Source organism: Oryctolagus cuniculus, chromosome 21 (genome assembly GCF_051225735.1).
Source record: "Oryctolagus cuniculus isolate XC-2025 breed Fujian yellow rabbit chromosome 21, ASM5122573v1, whole genome shotgun sequence".
NCBI lineage: Eukaryota > Metazoa > Chordata > Mammalia > Lagomorpha > Leporidae > Oryctolagus > Oryctolagus cuniculus.
The window spans coordinates 3,898,008-3,922,332 of NC_142887.1; the positions used below are offsets into that span (position 1 = coordinate 3,898,008).

At 47.3% G+C, this 24,325-nt stretch overlaps 1 protein-coding gene across 1 annotated transcript; it reads left to right on the forward strand.

The window, feature by feature from the left end:
* Positions 1 to 19,456: 19,456 nt before the first annotated feature.
* Positions 19,457 to 23,077, forward strand: LOC138848407 (sodium-dependent neutral amino acid transporter B(0)AT1-like). Its single transcript, XM_070067882.2, has 6 exons — positions 19,457 to 19,487; positions 21,650 to 21,790; positions 22,190 to 22,327; positions 22,410 to 22,456; positions 22,567 to 22,692; positions 22,793 to 23,077. The coding sequence occupies exons 1-6, from the start codon at positions 19,457 to 19,459 to the stop codon at positions 23,075 to 23,077; spliced, it is 768 nt and encodes a 255-aa protein (XP_069923983.2).
* Positions 23,078 to 24,325: the final 1,248 nt, after the last annotated feature.

Below are 24,325 nucleotides of genomic sequence, written 5' to 3' on the forward strand. Positions count from 1 at the left end.
TTTTTTCTGAGGCTACTGTAACTCCCCTTTTATTAAACTAAATTTTCCCAGACTATCAGTGCGCGCCCTCACTATTCCGCTATCTTGGCTCCACCCCTGACTTGAACATTTTCTTTGGTATCATAGCTACTAGGCTAAATGCTAACTCTCCCTTTACACATTTTTTTTTCCTCTGCTTTATTTGAATGTACTGTGCATACTGTCCTGCAAATTCTGTTTCTACTAGGACCACACTGATGGCATCTTATCTTTTTCCCTGAACTTTTCTCGTTTCTTCCACTTAACATGACCCATCTAAGTATTCCTTCTGGTCTTCTGTGCATTCTATTCTGCAGTTCTCCTTGTTAAATTTGTCCCTCTGTAGTCTGACACTCTTGTTTCCCTTGGGTCTATCCCACAGCCTTCAGACCAAAGCTTCTACTTCAGGTTGAATCCTCCTTTATAGCTGTCTAAATCACACCTCAAGCTCAAAAACATCTAACTTGAAAATCATATCATGGGGGCTGGCATTGTGGTATAGCAGATAATATTGGGGCCAGTGCTGTGGTGTAGCCAGCATCCCATATAGGCCCAGTTCAAGTCCCGACTGCTCCACTTCTGGTCCAGCTCTCTGCTATGGCCTGGGAAAGCAGTAGAAGATGGCCCAAGTGCTTTGGCCCCTGCACCCACATGGGAGACCTAGAAGAAACTCCTGGCTCCTGGCTTCAGATCAGCCTGGCTCTGGCCATTGCAGCCATTTGGGGAGTGAACTAGCAGATAAAAGATCTTCTCTCTTTTCTCTATTTGGCTCTCTCTCTCTCTCTCTGTAAATCTGCCTTTCAAATAAATAAATAAATACAATCTTTTTTAAAAAGTATATATATTGCAACCTGAATTTTTTACCCACTACTCCATAGGGAAAATAAATATTTTGTAGTAAACCTTTTTGGTAATTGTAGTAATTTGTAGTAAACCTTTTTGGTAATTGTTCCAAAAGACACACCTCCCTGTATCCAAGTCTTCAAATGGTCCTTCAACACAGTTACCCTTGACTGTGCCATTTTACTTGAATTAGCCCATGGACCATCAATATATATCAGACAAACAAAGTTTGAAGAGCTTTGCCAGGGCCAGCCCTGTGGTGTAGTGGGTAAAGCCTCTGCCTGCAGTGCCGGCACTCCACATGGGTATTGGTTCAAGTATTGGCTGCTCTACATCTGATCCAGCTCCCTGCTAATGTGCCTGGAAAAACAGTGAAAGATGGCCCAAGTGCTTGGGCCCCTGCACTACATGGAAGACCCAGAAGCAGCTTTTGGCTTCTGGCTTCAGTCAGACCCAGCCCTAACTATTGCGGCTATTTGGGGAGTGAACCAAATGAATGTTTCTGTCTCCCTCTACCTCTGCTTTTCAACTAAATAAATAAAAGCATCCATCTCAATCAAGATATCAGATGATTAAACCCTACTTTATGATCCAAGGAAAGACATGTCTATGTAGTGTAGCTCACCTCCAAAAGATTGATTCAAAATTACAAATGAAAGGATTGTATTTTCAACCTGCACATCTCTTGTAGGTTCTCTACACATCAAATGCTGATGTATATCAGGGAACAGAGAAGAAAGAACTGAAATTCACCAGCATTTTATAGTCTCACATAGAAGTCACCACAAGCATGATACACGCCAATCACACAGCCATTGTCTGGAGACTATAAGACTATGCTTACTTTTTTTACATATGTGTGGGCATTCCATTATGCTATATTTGTATTTAGCAAACTACTTAGCAACAAAATATGATTTTTCCACTTTAAATAAATGAAAATAGACTAACTTTAAAATTCTTTTGTATTTAATGTTGCCTAGAATGGATAACTGACATTAAAGGGGGAAAAATATAGTAATTTTAACACAAACTTCAAAAGTGCAGTGTTACAAATTGATTCATTTCTAAAAAGTATCCAAAAACTAAATATAATTTTTTAACTTTTATTTAATAAATATAAATTTCCAAAGTACAGTTTTTGGATTACAGTGGCTTTTTCCCACCCATAACTTCCCTCCCACCCACAACCCTCCCATCTCCCACTCCCTCTCCTATCCCATTCACATCAAGATTCATTTTCAATTATCTTTATATACAGAAGATCAATTTAGCATATATTAAGTAAAGATTTAAACAGTTTACACTCACACAGAAATACAAAGTGTAAAATACTGTTTGAGTACTAGTTATACCATTAATTCACATAGTACAACACATTAAGGACAGAGATCCTGCATGGGAAGTAAGTGCACAGTGACTCCTGTTGTTGATTTAACAATTGACACTCTTGTTTATGACATCAGTAATCACCCTGGGTGTGTGTCACGAGTTGCCAAGGCTATGGAAGCCTTTTGAGTTCACCAACTCTGATCTTATTTAGACAAGGTCATAGTCAAAGTGGAAGTTTTCTCCTCCCTTCAGAGAAAGGTACCTCCTTTATTGATGGGCCGTTCTTTCCACTAGGATCTCATTCACAGAGATCTTTCGTTTAGGTCTTTTTTTTTTGCCAGAGTTTCTTGGCTTTCCATGCCTGAAATACTCTCATGGGCTTTTTAGCCAAATCCAAATGCCTTCAGGGCTGACTAAATACAATTTTCACTATGACAAAATGCAGAACAATTATCAAAATTAAAGGTGGCTGACATCTACAATGATATGACTGTAATCAACTCACTTATCTCCTAAAAATTTGTTCCATCTTTCTTTTTTGTTCTTGCTGTTTTTAAATATTTATTTATTTATTTATTTATTTATTTTAAAGTAAGAATTACAGAGACAGAGAGGCAGTGGAAGAGAGAGACAGAGAAATCTTCCATCTGCTGGTTCACTTTCCAAATGGTCACAGTGGCTGGGGCTGGGCTAGACTGAAGCCAGTAGCCAGCAGCTTCCTCCAAGTCTTCTATGTGGGTGCAGGGCCCCAAGCACTAGGCCCTCTTTTACTGCTTTTCCTAGCAGTTAAAGCAGTTGTTAGCAGGGAGCTAGACTGAAAGTGGAGCAGCTGGGTCTCAAAAAAGCACCCATATGGGATGCCAGCATTTTACCTGCTACACCACAGCTCTGGACCATTCCATCTTCCTTGTCAGGTAAAAATATTGTGGCAATCTTCCTGTGATACCAGAGCTATCAGGATTTAGGAGGCATCAGCACATTTGCAGTCACCAATTGTGTTGACAGACTAGGTTTCAGAGAGCTCCAATTCAGGAAATAATGGAGGTAAAATGAAGTGGTAGAGAGCAACACAAATAGATTCTCAGAAAAGACAGATTATCCCTCCAGTGATGGCCATACCTTCAATAACTTTCTAAGTACTACTTCCTAGATCCTTGCCTGTCCTCAACCCACTCACATATCTCTTCTAAAAGCTTATACAAACTTTCCAACATCACACTATCTTTGATAACTTATGGATTAGGTGAGGTATCATCACTTAAATCTTAAATCACTCTTGGCATTAGCGTGAATAATTAATTGCTTGGGCCATGCAAAGCTATGGCCTTCACCCTTCTAGGATTCCCTTGCTTCTGCTGCGAAGAACTATTGAGAACATTTGGGCCAGAGGGATGTTCCTTCAGGTGAAATCCCTATTCATGGAACCCACTGCTTCACACACCATTAGCTACTTTGTTCTAAACTAAACAGGATCAGGGCCGGAACTGTGGCACGGAGGGTTAACACCCTGGCCTGAAGTGCCGGTATCCCATATGCATGCCGGTCCTGATCCTGGCTGCTCCACTTCTGATCCAGTTCTCTGCTATGACCTGGAAAAGCAGTAGAAGATGGTCCAAGTCCTTGGGCCCCTGCACCCGCATGGGATACCCGGGGGAAGCTCCTGGCTCCTGGCTTCATATTGGCACAGTGCCAGCTGTTGCAGCCAATTGGGGAGTGAGCCATCAGATGGAAGACTTCTGCCTCTCCTCTCTCTGTGTAACTCTGACTTTCAAATAAAATTAAATAAATCTTTTAAAAAATCTTTAAGAAAATAAACTAAACAGGATTGGCATTCAGTTTCCTAATTGTTCTCACAGAATCCACTGTGCTTGGAAAGTGGATTTTGTGTAAACAAGAGCATGGGCAGGATACACAGTGCAGGAATGGGCCAGAAACTTCATTATCTGAGAAGGCAGCACAAAACCTACTACTGTCTAATAGTAGGGCAGCCTGCACACACTTCACAGTGAGTTCTCTGTGAATTTGGGGATATTTCACTGGTATTGTTAATATCTTAATGCTACAATGGATAAAATAATGTCATCCAGGCCACTAAAAGGATTCCTCAGTGGCTGAGCTGGAAGTGGACTTATACCACAGGCCTCCCTGCTGCTCACACAATCTGTAGGCTCCCCTTTCTCCATTGTCATCTTGGATTGTCCATTCCATCTGTGGAGATTCTGGAACCACATCTGCACATGTGAAAGAACACACTGGCTTTCTGGAACAGCACCCACAACTGAGGAACATCTGTCTCACTTTCTAGGGCTCCCTGTGGGCCTGTGAGGCCTCTATTTACCTTATCCCCAACCTTCAGGGAAGCAGAATTCATTCACAGCTTGTGGAGCAGCATTGGGAGAAACACAGGGCCTAGAAAACCTTGGAAGAACAGGACAGGGCTGAGAAGGATGGCGCATGCTCAGAAGGAAATGGAAAGGCCTTCCGATGGTTCTGTACTAATGGTGTCACAAGATGATAAGACTACATTTCTCATAAGCCTCTGCACCCCTCCACTAAGAAACAAGAAGAGTGGTATGTCTATTTGCTCACTATTCAGCCCTACTGCCTGTGAATACATGTAATGCATTGAGATTGGTCTCTATCCAAGTGGAATTCTCATGATCAATTCTTAGCCTGACAAATTCACATTTGAAAGAAATGTGCTAGGAATGGAGAAATTTGAACATTGCTGTTTAATGCTATTTGTCACTACTTTATTTCTATTTTTCTGTTAACTGTTTTGTAGGTATAGAACACACATCTAGGGGCTGGCACTGTGGCATAGCAGGTAAAGTCACTGCCTACAATGTGGGTATCCCATTTGGGCACCAGTTCACATCCCAGCTGCTCCACTTCCAATCCAGCTCTCTGCCGTGGCCTGGGAAAGCAGTGGAGGATGGTCTAGGTCCTTGGGCCCTTGCACCCATGTGGGAGACCCAGAATAAGCTCCTGGCTCCTTCCAGATCAGCGCAGCTCTGGCCATTGCAGCCAATTGGGAAGTGAACCAATGGATGGAAGACCTCTCTCTCTCTGCCTCTCTTTCTCTCTGTGTGTAGCTTTGACTTTCAAATAAATAAATAAGTCTTTAAAAAAAGAATAAATATCTATTTATTACAGATACTTAAAGCATGAGGAAAGTCACAATAACTCTACATTAAGATACTTAAACAACAAACTAATATTCTGTGGCAACTCATATTTCACCCTTGAAAAAAGAGGCTTTCTCTAAAGTACTACAATAATTCATTACCTATCAATGGGTCATATTTCCTAGTTAAGAAAACTATCCTAGTGCATATACTGGAATAAAATAGTGGGCCTTAAGGTGGATACACCTCAAAATCACTGTACAACCACAGATCTGCCATTGCCTGGAACGAAGGAACTCATAAGGCCTCTCTGTCCAACCCATACACCATCTATCTGACTACCTAATAAATTTTCATTGTCTAACAGCTGAACCTGAACTTTTCCCTCCATTTGTGATTTCTGCCACCAATTAGGCAAGGAGATCAGTGCAAGGGTTTCATGGCACCCCACCCCTATTGCTGCTCTCCTTCCAATTGAGATAAGCCTGTATTCTATAGTCAGAGTTGGTGTGGGTTTGAACAGGGATGTGAAGGCATACTCACTCTTACCCAACAATTTACCCCTTGTTGTTTCTATCCATAAGATATGGTTTTCCCTGTTCTCTGATCCTGCCTTTGCCCTTCAGTGGTTGTCTTTTGCAAATTAAGAAACCTGCCTCAAAATGTTAAGCCTAGATCTCTCCATTTCAGATCAGAGTGGCAATTGCACCTGAATATGTAGTTCTCAAAGTTGTATTCCTTGAAATAGAAAATGATTTGCAGGAATCAAAGAATTAGCTTGAGGGCCAGCATTTTGGTGCAGCAGGTTAAGCCACTCTGCAACAATGTCATAACATATGGTCACAAGTCTGAGTCCCAAATGCTCCACCTCCACTCCAACACCCTGCTAATGCACCTGAGAAAGCAGTGAAAGATAGCCCAAGTTCTTGGGCCTCTGCCATTCACATGGGAGACCTGAATGGAGTTCCAGACTCCTAGCTTTGGCCTTTCTCAACAGATGGAAGATCTCTCTTTCCCCCACTCTTTCTCTGTAACTCTGCATTTCAAATTAACAAATAAATCTTTTAAAAATTTTTAAAATGAATTAGTTTGTTCCATGAAGTAGCTAGTTGATTAGTCCTTTTCTAGTAATTACTGCTCCAGAATGGTGGTAGTCACACACCTCTGTCAGCAGGAGTTGTTCATACTAGGATTGGAGATGTGGATTCCATGAGGAGTTCTAATAAGAGAAAAACTGGAAAGATCATATCCATTTATAGGTAGTTGACCTCAGGCACTCACTTCCTCTTTGTCTTACCTGTACTCTTATTTATTTATTTATTTATTTATTTTGACAGGCAGAATGGACAGTGAGAGAGACAGAGAGAAAGGTCTTCCTTTTGCCATTGGTTCACCCTCCAATGGCCGCCGTGGCCTGCGCGCTGCGGCCGGTGCACCGCGCTGATCCAATGGCAGGAGCCAGGTGCTTCTCCTGGTCTCCCATGGGGTGCAGGGCCCAAGCACTTGGGCCATCCTCCACTGCACTCCTGGGCCACAGCAGAGAGCTGGCCTGGAAGAGGGACAACCAGGACAAAATCTGGCGCCCCGACCGGGACTAGAACCCGGTGTGCCAGCGCCGCAAGGCAGAGGATTAGCCTAGTGAGCCGCGGCGCCGGCCACCTGTACTCTCTATGTAATGAGTAGAGCTCATGATTTTGAGCATTAACTAAGTGACAGGAGTTCTCTGATTTGTACCAAATGCAGAAGAATTAACAGTCCCTCATGTGATGATAAGGGAAATGATGACCCAACAGAAGGATTGACTAATTGAGAATGCCGTAAGGAATAAAAGCTGAAATAAGTCCTTTCTGATACATCACTAATAAAAATATGTAGGCATATACCTGTGGTGTCTGACCATGCTTGGTTATCCATTAATTTAATTCATGAATATATTTTCAAAGAAAGAAATATGAGATAAGACTAATATCACCTTTCTCCACCATCCCCTGCCCCAAATCAATCATTGTATTTCATCCAGTTCTATGCTGCCATCACTTTCTCATGCATTTATATCTATATCTACACATAAATGTGCAGTACAGCTTACATAGGGGAAGTCACATTTTACATGAATTTGAATTTGAAATGCATTAAAAATGTTACATAAAATTTTGATAATTCAATACACCTGGCTAAAACTTTGTCAATATCATATCACATTCTTTTTTTTTTTTTTTTTTTTTTGACAGACAGACAGTGAGAGAGAGATACAGAGAGAAAGGTCTTCCTTCTGTTGGTTCACCCCCCAAATGGCCACTATGGCTGGAGCTGTGCTGATCCGAAGACAGGAGCCAGGTGCTTCCTCCTGGTCTCCCATGTGGGTGCAGGGCCCACACTTGGGCCATCCTTCACTGCCTTCCCAGGCCACAGCAGAGAGCTAGACTGGAAGTGGAGCAACTGGGACAGAACTAGCACCCCAACAGGTACTAGAACACAGAGTGCCAGTGCAGCAGGTGAAGGATTAGCCTAGTGAGCCATGGCATTGACCAATATCATATTCTTAAGCAGCAGAACTCAGGTATGAATATATTTCACTTACAATGAAATTCATCCATTAAGGGTGTACATACAAGCCACCAGCTTTCAGTTATGTGTAGCAATCACCACCATTACTTTTAGAATATTTTATCACCCCCAAAATACATAGGGATAGGCATTTGACCAAGTGGTTAAGATCTACCTGGTTACATCCACATTCCAGAGTGACTGGGTTTGAGTACCAGTTCCACACCTGATTTAATTCCAGCTTCCTACTAATGTGCGCCCTGTGAGTACATTGCCCAATAAGCAATAACTTAAGTAGTTTTGACCCTTTGAGCCATGTTGGAGACCTGGATTGAGTTCTAAGCTCCCTACTCCTGATACGTTGTGTGTTTTTATAAATATTTATTTATTTATTTGAAAGGCAGAATTACAGAAAGGCAGAGGCAGAGCAGAGAGAAGTCTTCCATCCACTGGTTCACTTCCCAAGTGGCGGCAATAGCTGGAGCTGGGCCGATCCAAAGCCAGGAGCCAGGAGCTTCTTCCAGGTCTCCCACATGGATGCAGGGACCCAAAGACTTAGGCCATCTGCTGCTGCTTTCCCAGGTACATTAGCAGGGAGCTGGATTGGAAGTGGAACAGCTGGGACTCAAACCATTAGCCATATGAGACACCAGCACTGCAGGCAGTGGCTTTGCTCGCTATGCAACAGTACCAGCACCTCCCTTGAAGTCTTTAAGGAATTAATTAGAAAACAGTAAAAACAGAGAGAGATCTTCCCTCTTCTGGTTCACTTCCCATGGTGGGCTATATTACAACTAAGAGTCAGGAATTCCACCCACACTTCCCATATGATACAGCACTCTAACATGACATGTGGGCATCCCCATCTGTGGGTTAGCCTGCTGTGCTTCAATGTCCTGCACACAAGCTCCCAGTTTTGACTTATCTCAGCCTTACCTATGGTGAACAGTTGATTACTGAACCAGCAGATGGGAATATTCTCCATCTCTGCACTCAAATAAATGAAATTGAAAAATAATTGAGCACCCTTTTGCTACCTAGTGTCTATCCTCATTCCTCCAATCCAAAGCAACAACAAATGTGCTCTGATTATACAGATTTCCCGATTGGGGATGTTACATGTGATGGAAGCTGAGATCAAAGTGTTCTTTTGCTTAATATATAGCCTCCATCAGTCAAATATGGTCTGTGCTTCACCTCTAGCTGCACTCACCCAAAACATGATCTTGGCAATGGGGAACTAGGCACAGGAGTAAGAAGGATGTCTTCCCTTTGCCTAGAAGCTGGTAGGAGAGGGAGCCCTGAGTTCACACTTCCACTAAATGATAACTGGGAGGGGGTAAGTAGGTGGATTCGAATACTACTAACTCTCTATGCTCTTCAAATCTTGGATTTTCTTCAATAAATATCTCTTTATTTGTTGTATATCTTTAAGACCATTACTAGGAGCGGGCGTTGTGTCATAATAGGTTAAACCTCCAATTGCAGCACCAGCATCCCACTGGAAGATCAATTCCAACTGTTGGAAACCTGTATTCAAGAACATTCCTTAGTGTCTTCATAAATCTTACTGACAATGATTTCAGAAAAGAATACAAAACTGTGAGGCTGGCACTGTGGTGTAGCAGGTAAAACTACCACCTGCAGAGCTGGAATCCCATATGGTTACTGGTTCCAGTCCAAGCTTCTCCACTTCTGATCCAGCTCTCTGCTATGGCCTGGTAAAGCAGTAGAAGATGGCCCAAGTGCTTGTGCCCCTGCACCTGCATAGGAGACCTGGAAGAAAGTCCAGTGATTAGAACCGTGTTTTGTCAACTGTAGCACTCCATCAATTCTGTGAATTCCTTTTGATAAAGGATAGACAAGGATACCTTGGGCTAAAGGAGACAGATGAAAGGCTGTGTTCTGCCTTTACATTGTAGTGGTTTGGACTCAGTATTTTTAGAAGACATGGCTTAAAAGAGGTTCTTGTCTTCCTATAAGAAAAGAGTTTCAGACATGGGACAGAGTAGTGGCACACAATGTAGCAAGGTTTAATGAGGTAGTGAATCTGCTAGAACACATGAATCCCAGAGTGCCAGGTCTACATCGAGACTTGGATTTATAAGGGTGTGGAATCTACTTTTCCCCCAGTTTCTCCTCCCATTCCCCCAGTCTATTCTGAACAAAGGGCTTCTTGAGTACAAAATTGGCAAAACTCCTCCCAAGGTTTTATTACCCAGTGTGATACTGGGTAGTCCTCTTCACACTGGCAAGGACGATTATTCTCACTGCTTTTCTTGGTGGGGGGGGAGTGAAGACTGGGACAACCTATAAGTTACTGGCGTGTGGGCTGCTTCAAAGCTATCCCTCAGGCTTCTCCATTCCTTTATGCAGGTGCCTTGTTTTCCTTAGGCCCTTCTATATTTCTATCTTCCTACCTAAAAATATTATAAAAGAACTCAAATATCTTTAGAAGAAGAATATCTGTTACAAACAAAAGCAGAGGAAATCGTCTGATTACACTGAACAATTAAATACACGAAAAAAAGCCATCATTAGAGTCAAGGGGCTTTTTATATAAATATTTTGTCATGTCAGGCCATGACAGTGTCAAACCAAGGAGCATAAAGTAGCTTACAGAAGATACCTAGAAAATTGACAAAGGGAATAACTAATTAAACAGAAACTATTAAGAGGAGAAAATGTATTTAGAAAAAGATTTCAAAATTAAAGATTGAGACACTTTGCAGACATTTACTAATCTATCTATCTATATATTTTTAGAAACTTTATTGTTTTAATGTAGAGGAACAAATCCTATCCCTATATCATTGTACATAACAATGCCCAAGTTTTGGAAATCCATGTATATAATTTTCTTCTAATTTCATGCAAGATTTGCCACAAACCTATAATATCCTATAACATTCCTTTCAGTTATTTGTTATATATTGTTCCTCTGTCTCCTTGCAGGACATCAGCTGTTTCACTCTAAGTCAAATATTGCTTGCTTTTTCCTTAATTAAAATAGCTTTATTTACTAAGACACATCCTTGTGTCTGGAACTTCCTAAACAATTCTCTCCCTCCTGCTTACTGGTTCCTTAATTTATATTTTGCAATAATCTTTTGAAGCCTCTAAAGTAAGTGTAAAACATTTCAAAGAACATATAATTTTTTAAAGATTTATTTATTTATTTATTAGAAAGGCAGAGTTACAGAGAGTCAGAGGCAAAGGCAGTGAGAGAAAGGTTTTTCATCCGCTGGTTCACTCCCCATATGGCCACAACATCTGGAGCTGGGCAGATTCAAAGCCAGGAGCCAGGAGCTTCTTCTAGGTCTCCCACAGGGGGTGCAGGGGCACAAGCACTTGAGCCATCTGCTACTGCTTTCCCAACCAGTAACAGAGAGCTGGATTGGAAGTGGAGCAGCTGGGTCTTGAACTGGTGCCCATATGGGATGCTGGCATGGCCGGCAGCAGTATTACCCACTATGCCACAGCATTGGCCACAGAAAATGTAGTATTTTTACATAGTTACTTAAAAGTAATTAAAATGATTTGTCATATATCAACAGTTTATGAAAATATTTACTAAAAGGCCCAATGAATTTTGCATATTTTAACAAACCAACAGTATGTGAATTTGAAAATATTTATCTTTTGTGTTTACTAACTTATTTTAACAATTGTAGATTTTTTTAAGAAACTAAGATATTAAAAAAAAAAAAAAGGGCATGGTTATAATTTGAAGTCATGTCTTGCCAAAGAACAATTCTAGAAACTAAGAGCTGGCGCTGTGGCATAGAGGGTAAAGCTACCTCCTGCAGTGCCAGCACCCCCCCATATGGGTGTTGGTTTGAATCCTAGCTGCTCCACTTCTGATCCATCTCCCTGCTAATGTGCCTGGGAAAGCAGTGAAGAATGATCCAAGTGCTTTGGCCCCTGTGACCATGTGGAAGAACCAGAAGAAGATCCTGGCTCCTGGCTTCGGAGAGGACCAGCTCTTGCCATTGCAGCCATTTGGGGAGTGAACCAGTGGATGGAAGATCCTCTCTCTCTCTGCCTCTTACTCTCTGTAACTCTACCTTTCAAGTAAATAAGTAAATCTTTAAAAACTAAAAGAAACTAAATTAAATTATACTTCTTACAAATGAAATAAGGAACCTTGCATCACACCTTTTATGCACTATTGTTCTTAGGTCAAAATTATACATTATTTTAAAGTATCTAAGAAAAACAAGTATACCTTTTGCAAGCAAAAAAAAAAAAAACTAATGACTCTGAAAACATCTTTAGTTTGTTTTTACCAACAAATTTGAAACAATATAAGGTGTCACATGAGCCAAAATATATTTGGATTAATTTAATAGTTTTAATTTATGTGAGTCATCACTGATGTATGTCACATAAAATAGAGCTCTTAAGGAATTTTTACCATGTAGGTGCAACATAGAACATATGCACACACACATATGAAACATATATATCATAAGACAGAATAATAAAGCAGTTTCTGTTCGGCGCCATGGCTCACTAGGCTAATCCTCTGCCTGTGGTGCCAGCACCCTGGGTTCTAGTCCTGGTCGGGGTGCAAGATTCTGTCCTGGTTGCTCCTCTTCCAGTCCAGCTCTCTGCTGTGGCCCAGGAAGGCAGTGGAGGATGGCCCAAGTGCTTGGGCCCTCCACCTGCATGGGAGACCAGGAGGAAGCACCTGGCACCTGGCTTCAGATCTGCACAGTGCACCAGCTATAGAGGCCATTTGGGGGGTGAACCAATGGAAGGAAGACCTTTCTCTCTGTCTCTCTGTCTCTCTCTCACTGTCTAACTCTGCCTGTCAAAACAAAAATTTTAAAAAAGCAGTTTCTGTCAGGGCTGGTGCTGTGGCATAGTGGGCTAAGCCTCCGCCTGTGGCACCAACATCTCATATGGGAATCAGGTTTGAGTCCAGCTGTTCCACTTCTGATCCAACTCTCTGCTACCTCCTGGGACAGCCATAGAAGATGGCCCAAAGTGCTTGGGCCCTGGCACCTATATGGGAGATCGGAAGGAAGCTCCTGGCTTTGGATTGACTTAGCTACAGCCCTTGTAGCCATTTGAGGGAGTGAACCAGTGGATGGAAGATCTTACTCTGTGTCTCTCCATCTCTGTCTGTAACTCCACCTCTTGAACAAATAAATAAATCTTTAAAAAATAAATAAACAAAGCATTTTCTGTAATAGCTTTTTCAAATCTTTATCTCTTTTTAAAATTATTGATTGATTAGAATTATTTATTGCCCTTAATTATTCATAAATTTTTCTCAGTTGCAACCAGCAGGAAAAAAATCACTTGTGCAGTTAGTTTAGAAAATAACTTTAGTTTCAGTAAAGGAGTTGAACATTTTCACCTGTACAGAAAATTATGTGTTCATTTCAGATTCAGCTGTCACTCTAATAGTTACAGAAATGCTTTGTGTTGCATTATTTTTGATTCTTATTCCCCACTGTCAGTTACCTCAGGGGCTCTTGTGGAAAGTTATAACTGTTTTTAAGAGATCATAGGAAACCCCTGGGCCACCTCATTCTTTAGAATATAACATGAGCAGTATCATCAGTTTCTCATAGTCAGTAGGGACATAACTATAGACTACCCTAATCATTTAGGATTTTGGATGCAATTACAGTTGATTCTCCCATATTTCACCAAAGAAATTTTCACACAAACATAGCAATCTTCAAACCCAAATCTTCCTTGTGGAGGGCCTGAGGTAATGGTCTTAGAATCCTATCCCCACTGACTGGTACCAGAACAAACAAGCTAGGTACAAATGACGTGAAGCCCAAATGAAAGAAAAAGAGGAACCTGACCCAGTCTCACATCCTGTTGACTCCCTCACAAGCACAGTTTGTTTAATGTTAGCCATCGCAAAACACACCGAACGCCGGAGTAAGGGAAAGGGTTTATTGGGGAACACCCAACAGACCGGAATGAAGGGGTGGTGAAGGGAAAGAGAGAGAAAGAGAGTATAAGAAAGAAACAGAGAGGAGAGGAGCTAGCAAGGAGAGAGGAGAGAGAAGAGGAGAGAGGAGAGCAGACAGCAGGAGAGGTGAGCTAAGAGAGAAGAACCAAGGGAACACATGTTCAGGAACAGGCCCTTTTAATACTTTGCCTGAGGGTGGGAAGGGAAGCAGGAGCATCGATCCCCATTAGGATGGGGGTGGAGCCTGGCTCAGGTAGCTGGGCCATGCGGTCACCTGGCTAAAACTGCGCCAGTTTCCTAACACAGTTTCCCTGTACCAAGAAGCTTTTCCAAGATTCCAAGGCAGGGAGAGAATGGAGAATCCCCAAGAGAAAGACTCCTTTGCAGTTCTTTGGCTGCCTCAGAGTCAGCTCACCTCAAGCAGCCTGCACACTTCAGAAATGAGAGTTGATGCAGGAGGCAGGAAGTTTATTAGCCTGGCCAGCAGAGACCACATACTCTGTGGTGCCAAACACCTCTTCCTGCTTGCATGTTAACTACAGGGCCTTTACAAGAAAAGGGAGAGTTTGGGAACACAATTAAACAGGTTTCTGGGTGGTCTGAGATCTCTTTCATATGAGATCAAGTGCAAACCCAATGGCCTGTCACAAATTCCTTTCTTATCTGGGCTCTTTTTTTTGGTCAGTTCCCTGAAACTTAGTTTTTGTTAATTACAGATGTGTAAATGTGTGGCTTGTCCTAAGGTCAGAAAGGAAAATATAGTGCTGTTATATGTAAATGTAGAAAAAGAGTAGATGCCCTCCCCCCTCAGTCTTAGGGGATCAGGTGCTCCCCTGAAAAGACTTTCTTAACCCTGCTGTCTCCAATGAAGAAAGATCCCCAGAGAGTAACTCAGGGGCTGACATTCACTTCACACTACAAAGGACTGGCCACTGTGGGAATCTTGGGTTATCACCTACAGGCAGTTTTGAAGCCCAGGACAAGGAGGAGATTGAAGGGTGTGTTGAGAAGACAGCATCCTGTAAAATTTCCCAGGGGAACCTAAAACAAAAGACATTCTGATAAAATGTCTACCATTAAAATAAGTAAAAGGAGATGTGCAAAGATTTGAAAAAGTAATTTATTTTATTTATTTCAAATGTCTAGAGCTAGTGAGAGGGAGAGAGAGCATTCATTTATTGGTTCATTCCTCAAATTCCTGCAAGAACTGTTAGGTAGCAAGTCAGAAATTTAGCCTATGTGTGTAAGAGAAAGGCCTGAATACAGGCACCTACTGCAGAAGCTCCAGAAGCCCAGCATTTTGCACTTCAAAGTCCTGCTCAGACACTGATAACCTCCCAGGTGGTCCCACCCCTTCCCCCAAGGAAAGCTTCTGGGAGAATTTCCTCTCCTCAGGACCAAAGGGGTTACCTGCCCTGATAACATGGGGCAATAAAACCTAGGAAGCCCCCCTACTCTGGCCAGGTGCCAGCAAATCTGGGGAGGAATTTGCTAATTTTCATCCAACAAACTCTTCTTCCAGGACTCTCCATACTTTGTTATCAGGATGGGGGAGGTGGTTAAAAAGACTCCCATAAAAACCAGGGAGTCCAAATAGACTGTGCACTCAGCTCTCTGCCTCTCTGCTGAGCCACCAGCCTGGCCTGTGCAGGTGTATTCTCTCCATTCAACCATGTAACCTCTCTCCCCCAGTCCGAGTGACTGGGTGCTCTCTCTCTGTCATTTGATGGATGCCCTATCCCCAGTAAAGCCTTATCATTCCACTTTCTGTCTCATGCCTGAATTCTTTCTTGGATGAAGACAAAAACTCCACAGCTTCCACAGCCTTCCCTCCAGTGACAGAACTAGGGCTGGGCCAAGCTTAAATCTGGGTATAACATATGGATGGTAGTACTTGAAGTGCTTGAACCATTACCTCCTTTATCTCTGGATATTCAACAGTAGCAATTTGGATTGGAAGTAAAGAAAAAAATCAAACTCAGGAACTCATATGGGATGTGGGTATCCAAGTGGCATCTTAACCCCTTCTACAAGCATGCACTCCAGCACAAAGCATTTTAAGACTGGTGTGTCAGATAGATATTGTCTGTTTTCCTCTAATGTGAAATGTTCACAAACAGAAAAACAACTTTTAAAGACTTACTGATTGTCCTATGGAAAAATGACAAGATATATTTTAGCAAAGATGAGTGGGAAATGTTCTTGTTTTCATGAAAGAAAGAATTCAGATGTGGTACAGAAGAGTTGTAAGCAAAGTAGCATATTTGTTGGGGTAGAATGGGGATGGACAGCTCTCCAGAAAGAATCTGAGAGGGTGACCAGTTATTCAGACTGGAAAAGCAAGGTTGCATAGATTAGTGTGGAGAATACAACTTACAGGCCAGACAGGTGGCTCAGCCAAGAATTGAGCACCGAGTCTGTATTCAGACGGGGGCTTATAAGGGAATGAGGTCCCATTATTTTTTCCTTTTATTTTTATTTTTTTGACAGGCAGAGTGGACAGCGAGAGAGAGAGAGAGACAGAGAGAAAGGTTTTCCTTTTGCCATTGGTTCACCCTCCAATGGCCACCATGGCCAGCGCATTGTGGCCGGCACACCACGCTGATCCGATGGCAGGAGCCAGATGCTTATCCTGGTCTCCCATGGGGTATAGGGCCCAAGGACTTGGGCCATCCTCCACTGCACTCCTGGGCCACAGCAGAGAGCTGGCCTGGAAGAGGGGCAACCAGGACAGAATCCGGCACCCCAACCGGGACTAGAACCCAGTGTGCCGGCACCGCAAGGCAGAGGATTAGCCTATTAAGCCACAGCGCCAGCCTTTTTTCTTTTCTTAAAGAATATTTTATTTATTTGAAAGGCAGAATTACAAAGAGAGGAAAGATAGAGAGATCTTCCGTTTGCTGGTTCACTCCCAAATGGCCACAAGGATGGGTCTGCTCCAGGTCAAACCCAGGAGCCAGGAGCCAGGAGCTTCATGCGGGTCTCTCATGTAGGTTCAGAGGCACAAGGACTTGGATCATCTTCTGCTGCTTTCCCAGGTTGCATTATCAGGAAGCTGGATTGGGAGTGGAACAGCTAGGACCCAAACTGGTGCTCCTATAGGATGCTGACATTACAGGAGGAAGCTTAACTTGCTACATCACAACACTGGTCCGTGGGGTCCAGTTCTTCCCACCACTTTTCTTTCTCCTTCCCTCTTCTGGGCAAAGGACTTGCCAGATATGAAATAGGTAAACTAGCTCCCAAGGTTTTATTACTGAATGTTATTAGGTTGGTAGCCCAGATGGTACCAGGAGATTCCTCTGGGGAGCTTATCTTGGGAGAAGGCTAGGACCACCAGTAATGTTATCAGGGTAGGAGTAGTATTCTATGGTGGAAAATGCTAGGCAGGACAGAATGTGTGCTTCTGAGGCTGCTAAGGGCTGCTGCAGTGCTTTCCCTTCTGTGGTGCCTTGTGTTCCTTAGGTCCCTCTTACATGCATAGGCTAATTTTTAATCCTACCTAACACATTGGAGCTGAATGAAGTGTGTCATAGAGAAAAATAGTTGATAGTTTTGGAAGCATTAGAGGAGAAAGTTGTCAATTGGTAATGTGGAAAAAGATCTGGATATATAGGCATTTATTGCCAGACTTATTGCTGTGGATTCATCATGTTTTGTCCACTCTGACAGTCATTGGGAGATCGAATCCCAACAATGAGTTATTAGGAAATAGAACTAGATGACATCTTATAATGTTATGGACTAGGTGTAGGGCCTAAATTAACTTTCCAGGTTCTTGCTTTTACTTAGAGAAGAATACTAAATACAGGCCCAAATACAGCATGCAATGTGATAAACTATTTACAAAGTGAGAAACATACACACACCCAAAAGGGCTTAATTAGGAAGAATGGGGCCAAAGAAAGGGAATTATCATAGCCTGCTCTGCTCCTCCTGAGTCTAGGTGGATGACAGAGAGCTTCTGTTCTTCCTAGCTTTTTATACTCTTAGAAAAATGGAAGTGTTGGGGCCCATGCTGTGGTGTAGTGGGTAAAGCTGCTGCCTGCAGCTGAAATTGGAGAAGACCCCTAAAATCTACACTAAAAACGTGGCCCTTAAAGTTCTGGGGTGTCACATGTGCTACCAGAATTTGGGGTGCCATATGATTTCACCATGGGCTTGTTACTAAATCCCCAATATTAATAAGCCCTAGAGGGTTCTTGCCTATTATTTAAAGAAGAATTCTAAATATTGGCACAGATAAATGAGGCAGCATGGTACATTTTAAGTTTTTATTTAGTGAGAAAAATGCATAGGAGAGTTGAGAGCTTTATTTAAGAGAGAGGTAAATAGGGGTTCATACCGAGCACCAGGAACCAGCCACATGGAAGAGCATCCAGGCCAGGAAGCCTGGAGCACATGGCCCGAAGGCCATGTGCCCTGGTGGTGCAGGGCTACAGCCAGCCCTCTCCTGGCAAGAGTCCAGGGAAGAAGAGAGGGCCAGGCCACACCATGTTCCATCTTTTAACCCACTTCCAAAGGCGAGTGGTTAATTAACCTGATTGGCTGGTGGGCACCCAAGTGTGGCCAGGTAGGGGAATGAGGCCACACAGGGCCATGGTGAAGGCATCAGTTAGGGGCATGAGGTCACACAGGGGTGTGGTGAAGGCGTGGTCTTCCAGTTCACAAATCTAATCAATTTTAGCCTGTATGTCTGCCTACTTCACAGTGCCGGCATCCTATATGGGTGCCAGTTCATATCCTAGCTGCTCCACTTCTGATCCAGCTCTCTGCTATGGCCTGGGAAAGCAGTAGAAGATGGCCAAGTCCTTGGGTCCCTGCATCTGCATGGGAGACCTGGAAGAAGCTCTCAGCTCCTGGCTTCAGATAGGCACAGCTCTGGCCATTGCAGCCAACTGGGGCATGAACCATCAGATGGAAGACCTCTCTCTCTCTCTCTCTCTCTCTCTCTCTCTCTCTCTCTTTCTCTCTCTGCCTCTCCTTCTCTCTCTGTATAACTTTGGCTTTCAAATAAATAAATGAAACTTTTAAAAAAGAAAGCAAAATGGAAATGTTACATGGTACAACCCCCATTTCCTGGGTAAGAGGAGGTACTTCCTGGGGAAGTACCTCACAGTGTCCTGGAGCTCAGGATGCTCCTGGCTGTCTGGCGCACGTGGCTGAGGGCTTCAGGCCATGGCCGGAAGGAGACGGGATAACTGCGGGGTGCCAAGGCAGAACTGGCCAGATTTAAGGCCACCCCTGCTGCAGCCCCGGTGGCACAGTGGCACGCCACGAAGGAGGCCGTCTCTGCCCAGCGAATGTGTTAACTCCGTGAGGAGCCAGTGAGGGGCACAAGGCAGTTCCCGAGGGAGCGGCAGGAGACTTGACCGACACCCACTCACCTCATGAGATGTGCGGAGAAATGCTGGAATGAGAGTTCATTGCGGGTACAGGTGGAAAACAACTCCAGGGGAGCAGCTGAACGTCTGTGGCCGCAGCAGCTGGGAGGCAGAGGCCTCTCCCCACACGCGGGTGCTGGGTGCCCATGCTCCTCACACTCGGTTCTCGGGGCGCACTGGGTGGCAGATGAGGGCACAGGCCCAGCAGGTGCTCTGTGGTGGCGCCCCCGGGTTCTGCCCAGGCTTGCAGTAAGATGCAGACCATGGCGTTGGGAGCACCAGAGCTGGGGCCAGGTCAGGGAGGCCAGCACTGGAGACCAGGATGCTTCCAGAGAACCCTGGCCGACCTAGTATGCTGGCGGTGTGACTCGGCGCAGCCCAGACAAGTGGTTAAGCGGCCACAGGGAGAGATCTGTTCTAGAATGTTGATGACACAGAAGTTCATTTCCACTGCTGCCATGTGGCACAGGGTCGGGAAGGCCTCTGCTTCCTGCTCCTGGGCGCTGCCTTCAGCGCGGGCCGAGGTGATCCTGTGCCACGTCCAGGGATGAGACATCGCCCACCGGGTGTCAGGTGTGGGGCCACCATTGGCATCCAGGCTTCTGGCTGTGTGGTTTGCTGCGTGCCTCCTTCCCGGTGAAGCCCCCAGCTGGAAGGGGGCCACCTTGGCCCGCCCGGGGCCTGGGATGCACCTGTGGACTCCAGGTGGGGGCTCACCTGTGCAGGCCATTCTCACAGCCCACTGGACATGTGTGAGCCGTGATGGCCTGAGGCCTCTACTCAGGGTCATCCCAGCCTCAGGCTGACTCGCACCAGTGGGGACTTCTCCTTCGAGTTCACATACAACCCGACAAACTGAACTTTTTGGTCAGTCTCCTGTTCCTGCCCAGCCCTGAATTCCTGTAATTTCAGAATGAGGTCAATGTCATCCACATTCAAAGGTCACTTCCCAGAAGTCTCAGGCCAGAGCTCCCAGGGACGGCCGGGAGCATCCCCTTAGGGTGAGGAGGGTGGGGGAAGTGAGGAGCCTGAGACGGGGGGCCTCGGCCTTGGGGAGGCAGAGCTGGCTGCAGACCATGCTGTGTGCAGTAGGGGCAGCAGTGCCGTGTGCAGCTGATGGTGCTGTGTGCAGCAGGGGCAGTGGGTGGGGCCATGTGCAGCTGCCTCTGCCACCTTCTCAAGAGCTCTATCTCCCCAGCCCAAAGCTGGGTGCCCACCTGTCACTGACTCCCAGGCCCCACCCCAGGCAGCCCTGCTCTGCTTCCTGTCTCTCTGGGGTCCTCCTGTGAGTGAGGGCTACAGGCATCCTTTGGCATCCACTAATGTCACACAGCACCCAGGCCCAAGCACAGAACTCCTCTGCTCCTCTGTCCATCTGTCCATCCATTGGGGGACAGCTGCCTTGCTCTGCAGGGTGGGGGCTGGGTCTTGGGGAGACCTGGGCTTAGCTCTGGGGTGGGCACTCTGCTCGGCCCTCATCTACTGAGATGCCCTCACTGGTCCGGATCTGAGTGATGGTGATGTCTTGAGCAGAGTCCGGCTGCTCTCTGGGTTCCTGGGCAAGAATCCCTGAGGTCAGAACGCACCAGCATTTCCTCACCGACCACAGGTTGCCACTGTCCCCTGGTGCTGCATGTTTTTTTACTTAACTAACTTACTTGAAAGACAGCTCTACCTGCTGGTTTACTCCCTGAATGCCAAGCCACGTGGGTGCCGGGGAGCCAGGTCCTTGAGCCATCTCCTTGGTGGCTGTCAGTAGGAGGCTGGAACTGGGAGTGGAGCTGGGACTCGAACCCAGGCCCTCTGGAGTGGGCTGTGGGCCCCGCACCCCCAGGCCAAACAACCACCTTGGTGTTGTCTTTGGACTGCGAAAAATTCCCATCAATGTGATTCTCATGGAGCATACACAGGGCACAACCAGGGAACCTGACAGAAACTGAGGGCCAAATATACACACACACACAAGCACATGTACATGTGTGCACACATGCACGCACTGCACACACATGCACTCACATGCAAGCACACATACACACAAAACACAATACACACACGCCCACACACAAGCACACACACGTGCATACATGCACACATGTATATCGACATGCACACACATACATGTACACGCAGCACATGCAAAATACATGCATGCACACACACATGTGCACAGTTATGTCAGGTCTGGGGCTGGACATACATGGACGACAGAGCTCCTGCATCTTGGCTAAGCTCACTGGGAGCCCCAGTGGGGCGGCTCCAGGGGCAGCAGCCAATCTGTGATGGATCGGTCACTCAGCTGCAAGGCAGCCTGGTCCTGCCTGCCTCCACAGGTGCTGCCCGCACATGCTGGGGCTCCTGGGCAGTCGCGGGCTGGGAGGGCCACCAGGCTGGCACTGCACAGCCGCAACGTGGCCCCTCCAGAAGGGGACCTGCCCTGATTGGTGCTGCCTCCCCAGGGGCCTTCATGATCCCATTCCTCATCCTGCTGGTCCTCAAGGGCATCCCCCTGCTGTACCTGGAGTTTGCCATCGGACAGAGGCTGCACAAGGGGCCTGTGGGCGTGTGGAGCGCTATGCACCCAGCCCTCAAGGGTGTAGGTAGGCCCCTCCCTGGGCACCTGGGAAGTGTGGGCAGTATCGGCATAGAGTGGAGGGGCACAGCCTGCCTGCCCAGAGTAAGAGCCCAGCAGGGGGCGCTGGCCACCTGCTCAGGCGGCCTCCATCTACTCCCACACCCTGCCAGCCCCGGGGGTCACTCATTGACCAGCTCTGTGACCGGGGCACTGGCTCCCTCAGACCTCCGGCCAGGGCAGGGGGCAGGGTCCACTGATGAGAGCTCCTGGGGCAGGAGGCCCCTGCCCTGAAGCCCACGATCCAGGCCTCCCCTGGCTGCCTCTCCTGGTCCCTTCATGCTTGGTTCTGTTAGAGGCAAGCACCTATAGGAGCCCCGGTCCCACCACGTGCGGAATCTCCCCTGAAGCCCCCTCGCCCACGCAGGCATCACCGCCATGCTAGCGTCCTTCACGGTCGGGCTGCACAACAACACCATCACCGCCTGGATCTTCTGGTACTTCTTCAACTCCTTCCAGGACCGGCTGCCCTGGAGCCAGTGCCCGCTGGACCAGAACCTCACTGGTGAGCTGCGCCTGGGGCCGAAGCCAGGGTGCTGGAGGGGCTGGGGGCAGGGAGCCCCAGGACTCCACTCCCCCCAGGGCAGCCAAAGGAGAGGGAGGCCGTCAGGAGCTAGGGAGCATGCAGCCCCGGGTGCGTGCACGTGTGCTGCTCCCGCCGACACGCGTCACGGCCGCACCCTGGCAGGCTACACGGATGAGTGCGCGCGCAGCTCCTCCGTGGACTAATTCTGGTACCGCGAGACGCTCAACATATCCACGTCCATCAACGACACGGGCTCGGTGCAGCGGTGGATCCTGCTGTGCCTCACGTGTGCCTGGAGCGTGCTCTACGTGTGCACCATCCGCGGAATCGAGACAACGGGCAAGGTGCGGGGCGGGCGCCGCGCGCGGCTGCGGTGCTGTGGTGCTGCGGTGCAGAGCGCGCCCTCGCCGGCCGCCCTGAGCCCGCCTCCCTGCCCCGCTGCAGGCCATGTACATGACTTCTACGCTGCCCTACCTCGTGCTCACCATCTTCCTGATCCGCAGCCTGAGGCTGAAAGGCGCGGGCGCCAGCATCGCCTTCCTCTTCACGCCCAACGTGAGTGCCGCCCGCCGCTGCCCACTGCCCGCTGACGCCGCGCTCTCGCTCTGCCCAGGTCACCGAGCTGGCCAACCGGTCACTTGGCTGGACGCGGGCGGGCAGGTGTTCTACTCCTTCTCGCTGGCCCTCGGCGGCCTCGTCTCCTTTTCCAGCTACAACTCGATGCAGTGAGTAGGGGGTGCAGGGGTCCTGGGGCGCCGGGAGCAGGCCATGCCTCGGTTTCTCCATCAGACCTGGAAACCCGGCCGCCCTCGCGAGAGCGTGCATGGCAGCCCTTGGTGGGGGCGTGCTGGGGGAGGTATGAGGAGGGCGACCCTGCTGACCCTGTGGCACCTGGCTTCCCGGGTGCTGACCCTTACAGAGGCTCCATCTGGCTGGCAGGACAGGTGGCTCCCACGTCTCCACCACCTCTATCCAGTTCCAGAACATTCTCCCTACCCTACCAGCCCAAGTCCCACCCCGTGACCCACTCTCCCTGTCCTGCCAGCTCTACAGGGCCTTGCTGCTGCTCCGCAGGTGCGTGCGGCTCCGTGGCTCTTGGGAACGACCCCACCTCCAGGCGCGTGCCTGGGAGTGGAGCTGTGGGTCCCGCCGGGCCTCCATGGCCAACGGCATCATGTGTGTCAGCTGCACCGATGCCTGGCAGGTCCAGGGGCACCTGAGGCCCAGCTGGGACTTGAACCCAGGGCTCTCCTGCTCCAGAATCAAGGGGACAGCTGCTCCGGGGGCCCCAGAGCCAGTAGGCTGTGGTGGGGGAGGCATGAAAGGCAAGGGCCAAGGGTCCCTGCTCTGGGCTCCCATGCTGGGCACAGCCCTCTGGCCCTCTGAGTCCTCAGCGCCTGCACCTGCTTGGAGGGGCACAGGTGGACTTCCACCCAGCCCATTTCCCAGCAGGCTTTGGGCCCTCAGTCCTGGGCCTGGCAGTGGTGCCTTTGCCGACCTCTGCCTGTGGGGTGCGAGATGGTGGTCATCTCCATCAATGGCTTCACATCCGTGTAAGTGGCCACAGTGATCTACTCCATCATTGGCTTCTGCGCCACCGAGCACTATGACGACTGCTTCAGCACGTGAGTGGTCCCGCCCCCGCCACACCCTGTGCCCAGTGTCATCCTGGCTCTGCTCCAGGGAACCTCCTGACCCTCATCAACACCTTCGACCTGCCGGAGGGCAATGTGACCCAGGAGAACTTCGCGGAGATGCAGCGCTGGTGGAATGCCACAGACCCCGTGGCCTACGCCCAGCTCATGTTCCAGAGCTGCGACATGAACTCCTTCCTCTCGGAGGCAGGTCCCGGCACCCCGGCAAGCGGGAGGCAGAAGCGCCCCTGCCAGCCCCTCAGGTTGCTCCCTGGGGCTGCCATCCACTTCCCCTTGGTTGCCACGACGCTGGCCGTGGCACATCCTGCTGCCGCTCGGCTCC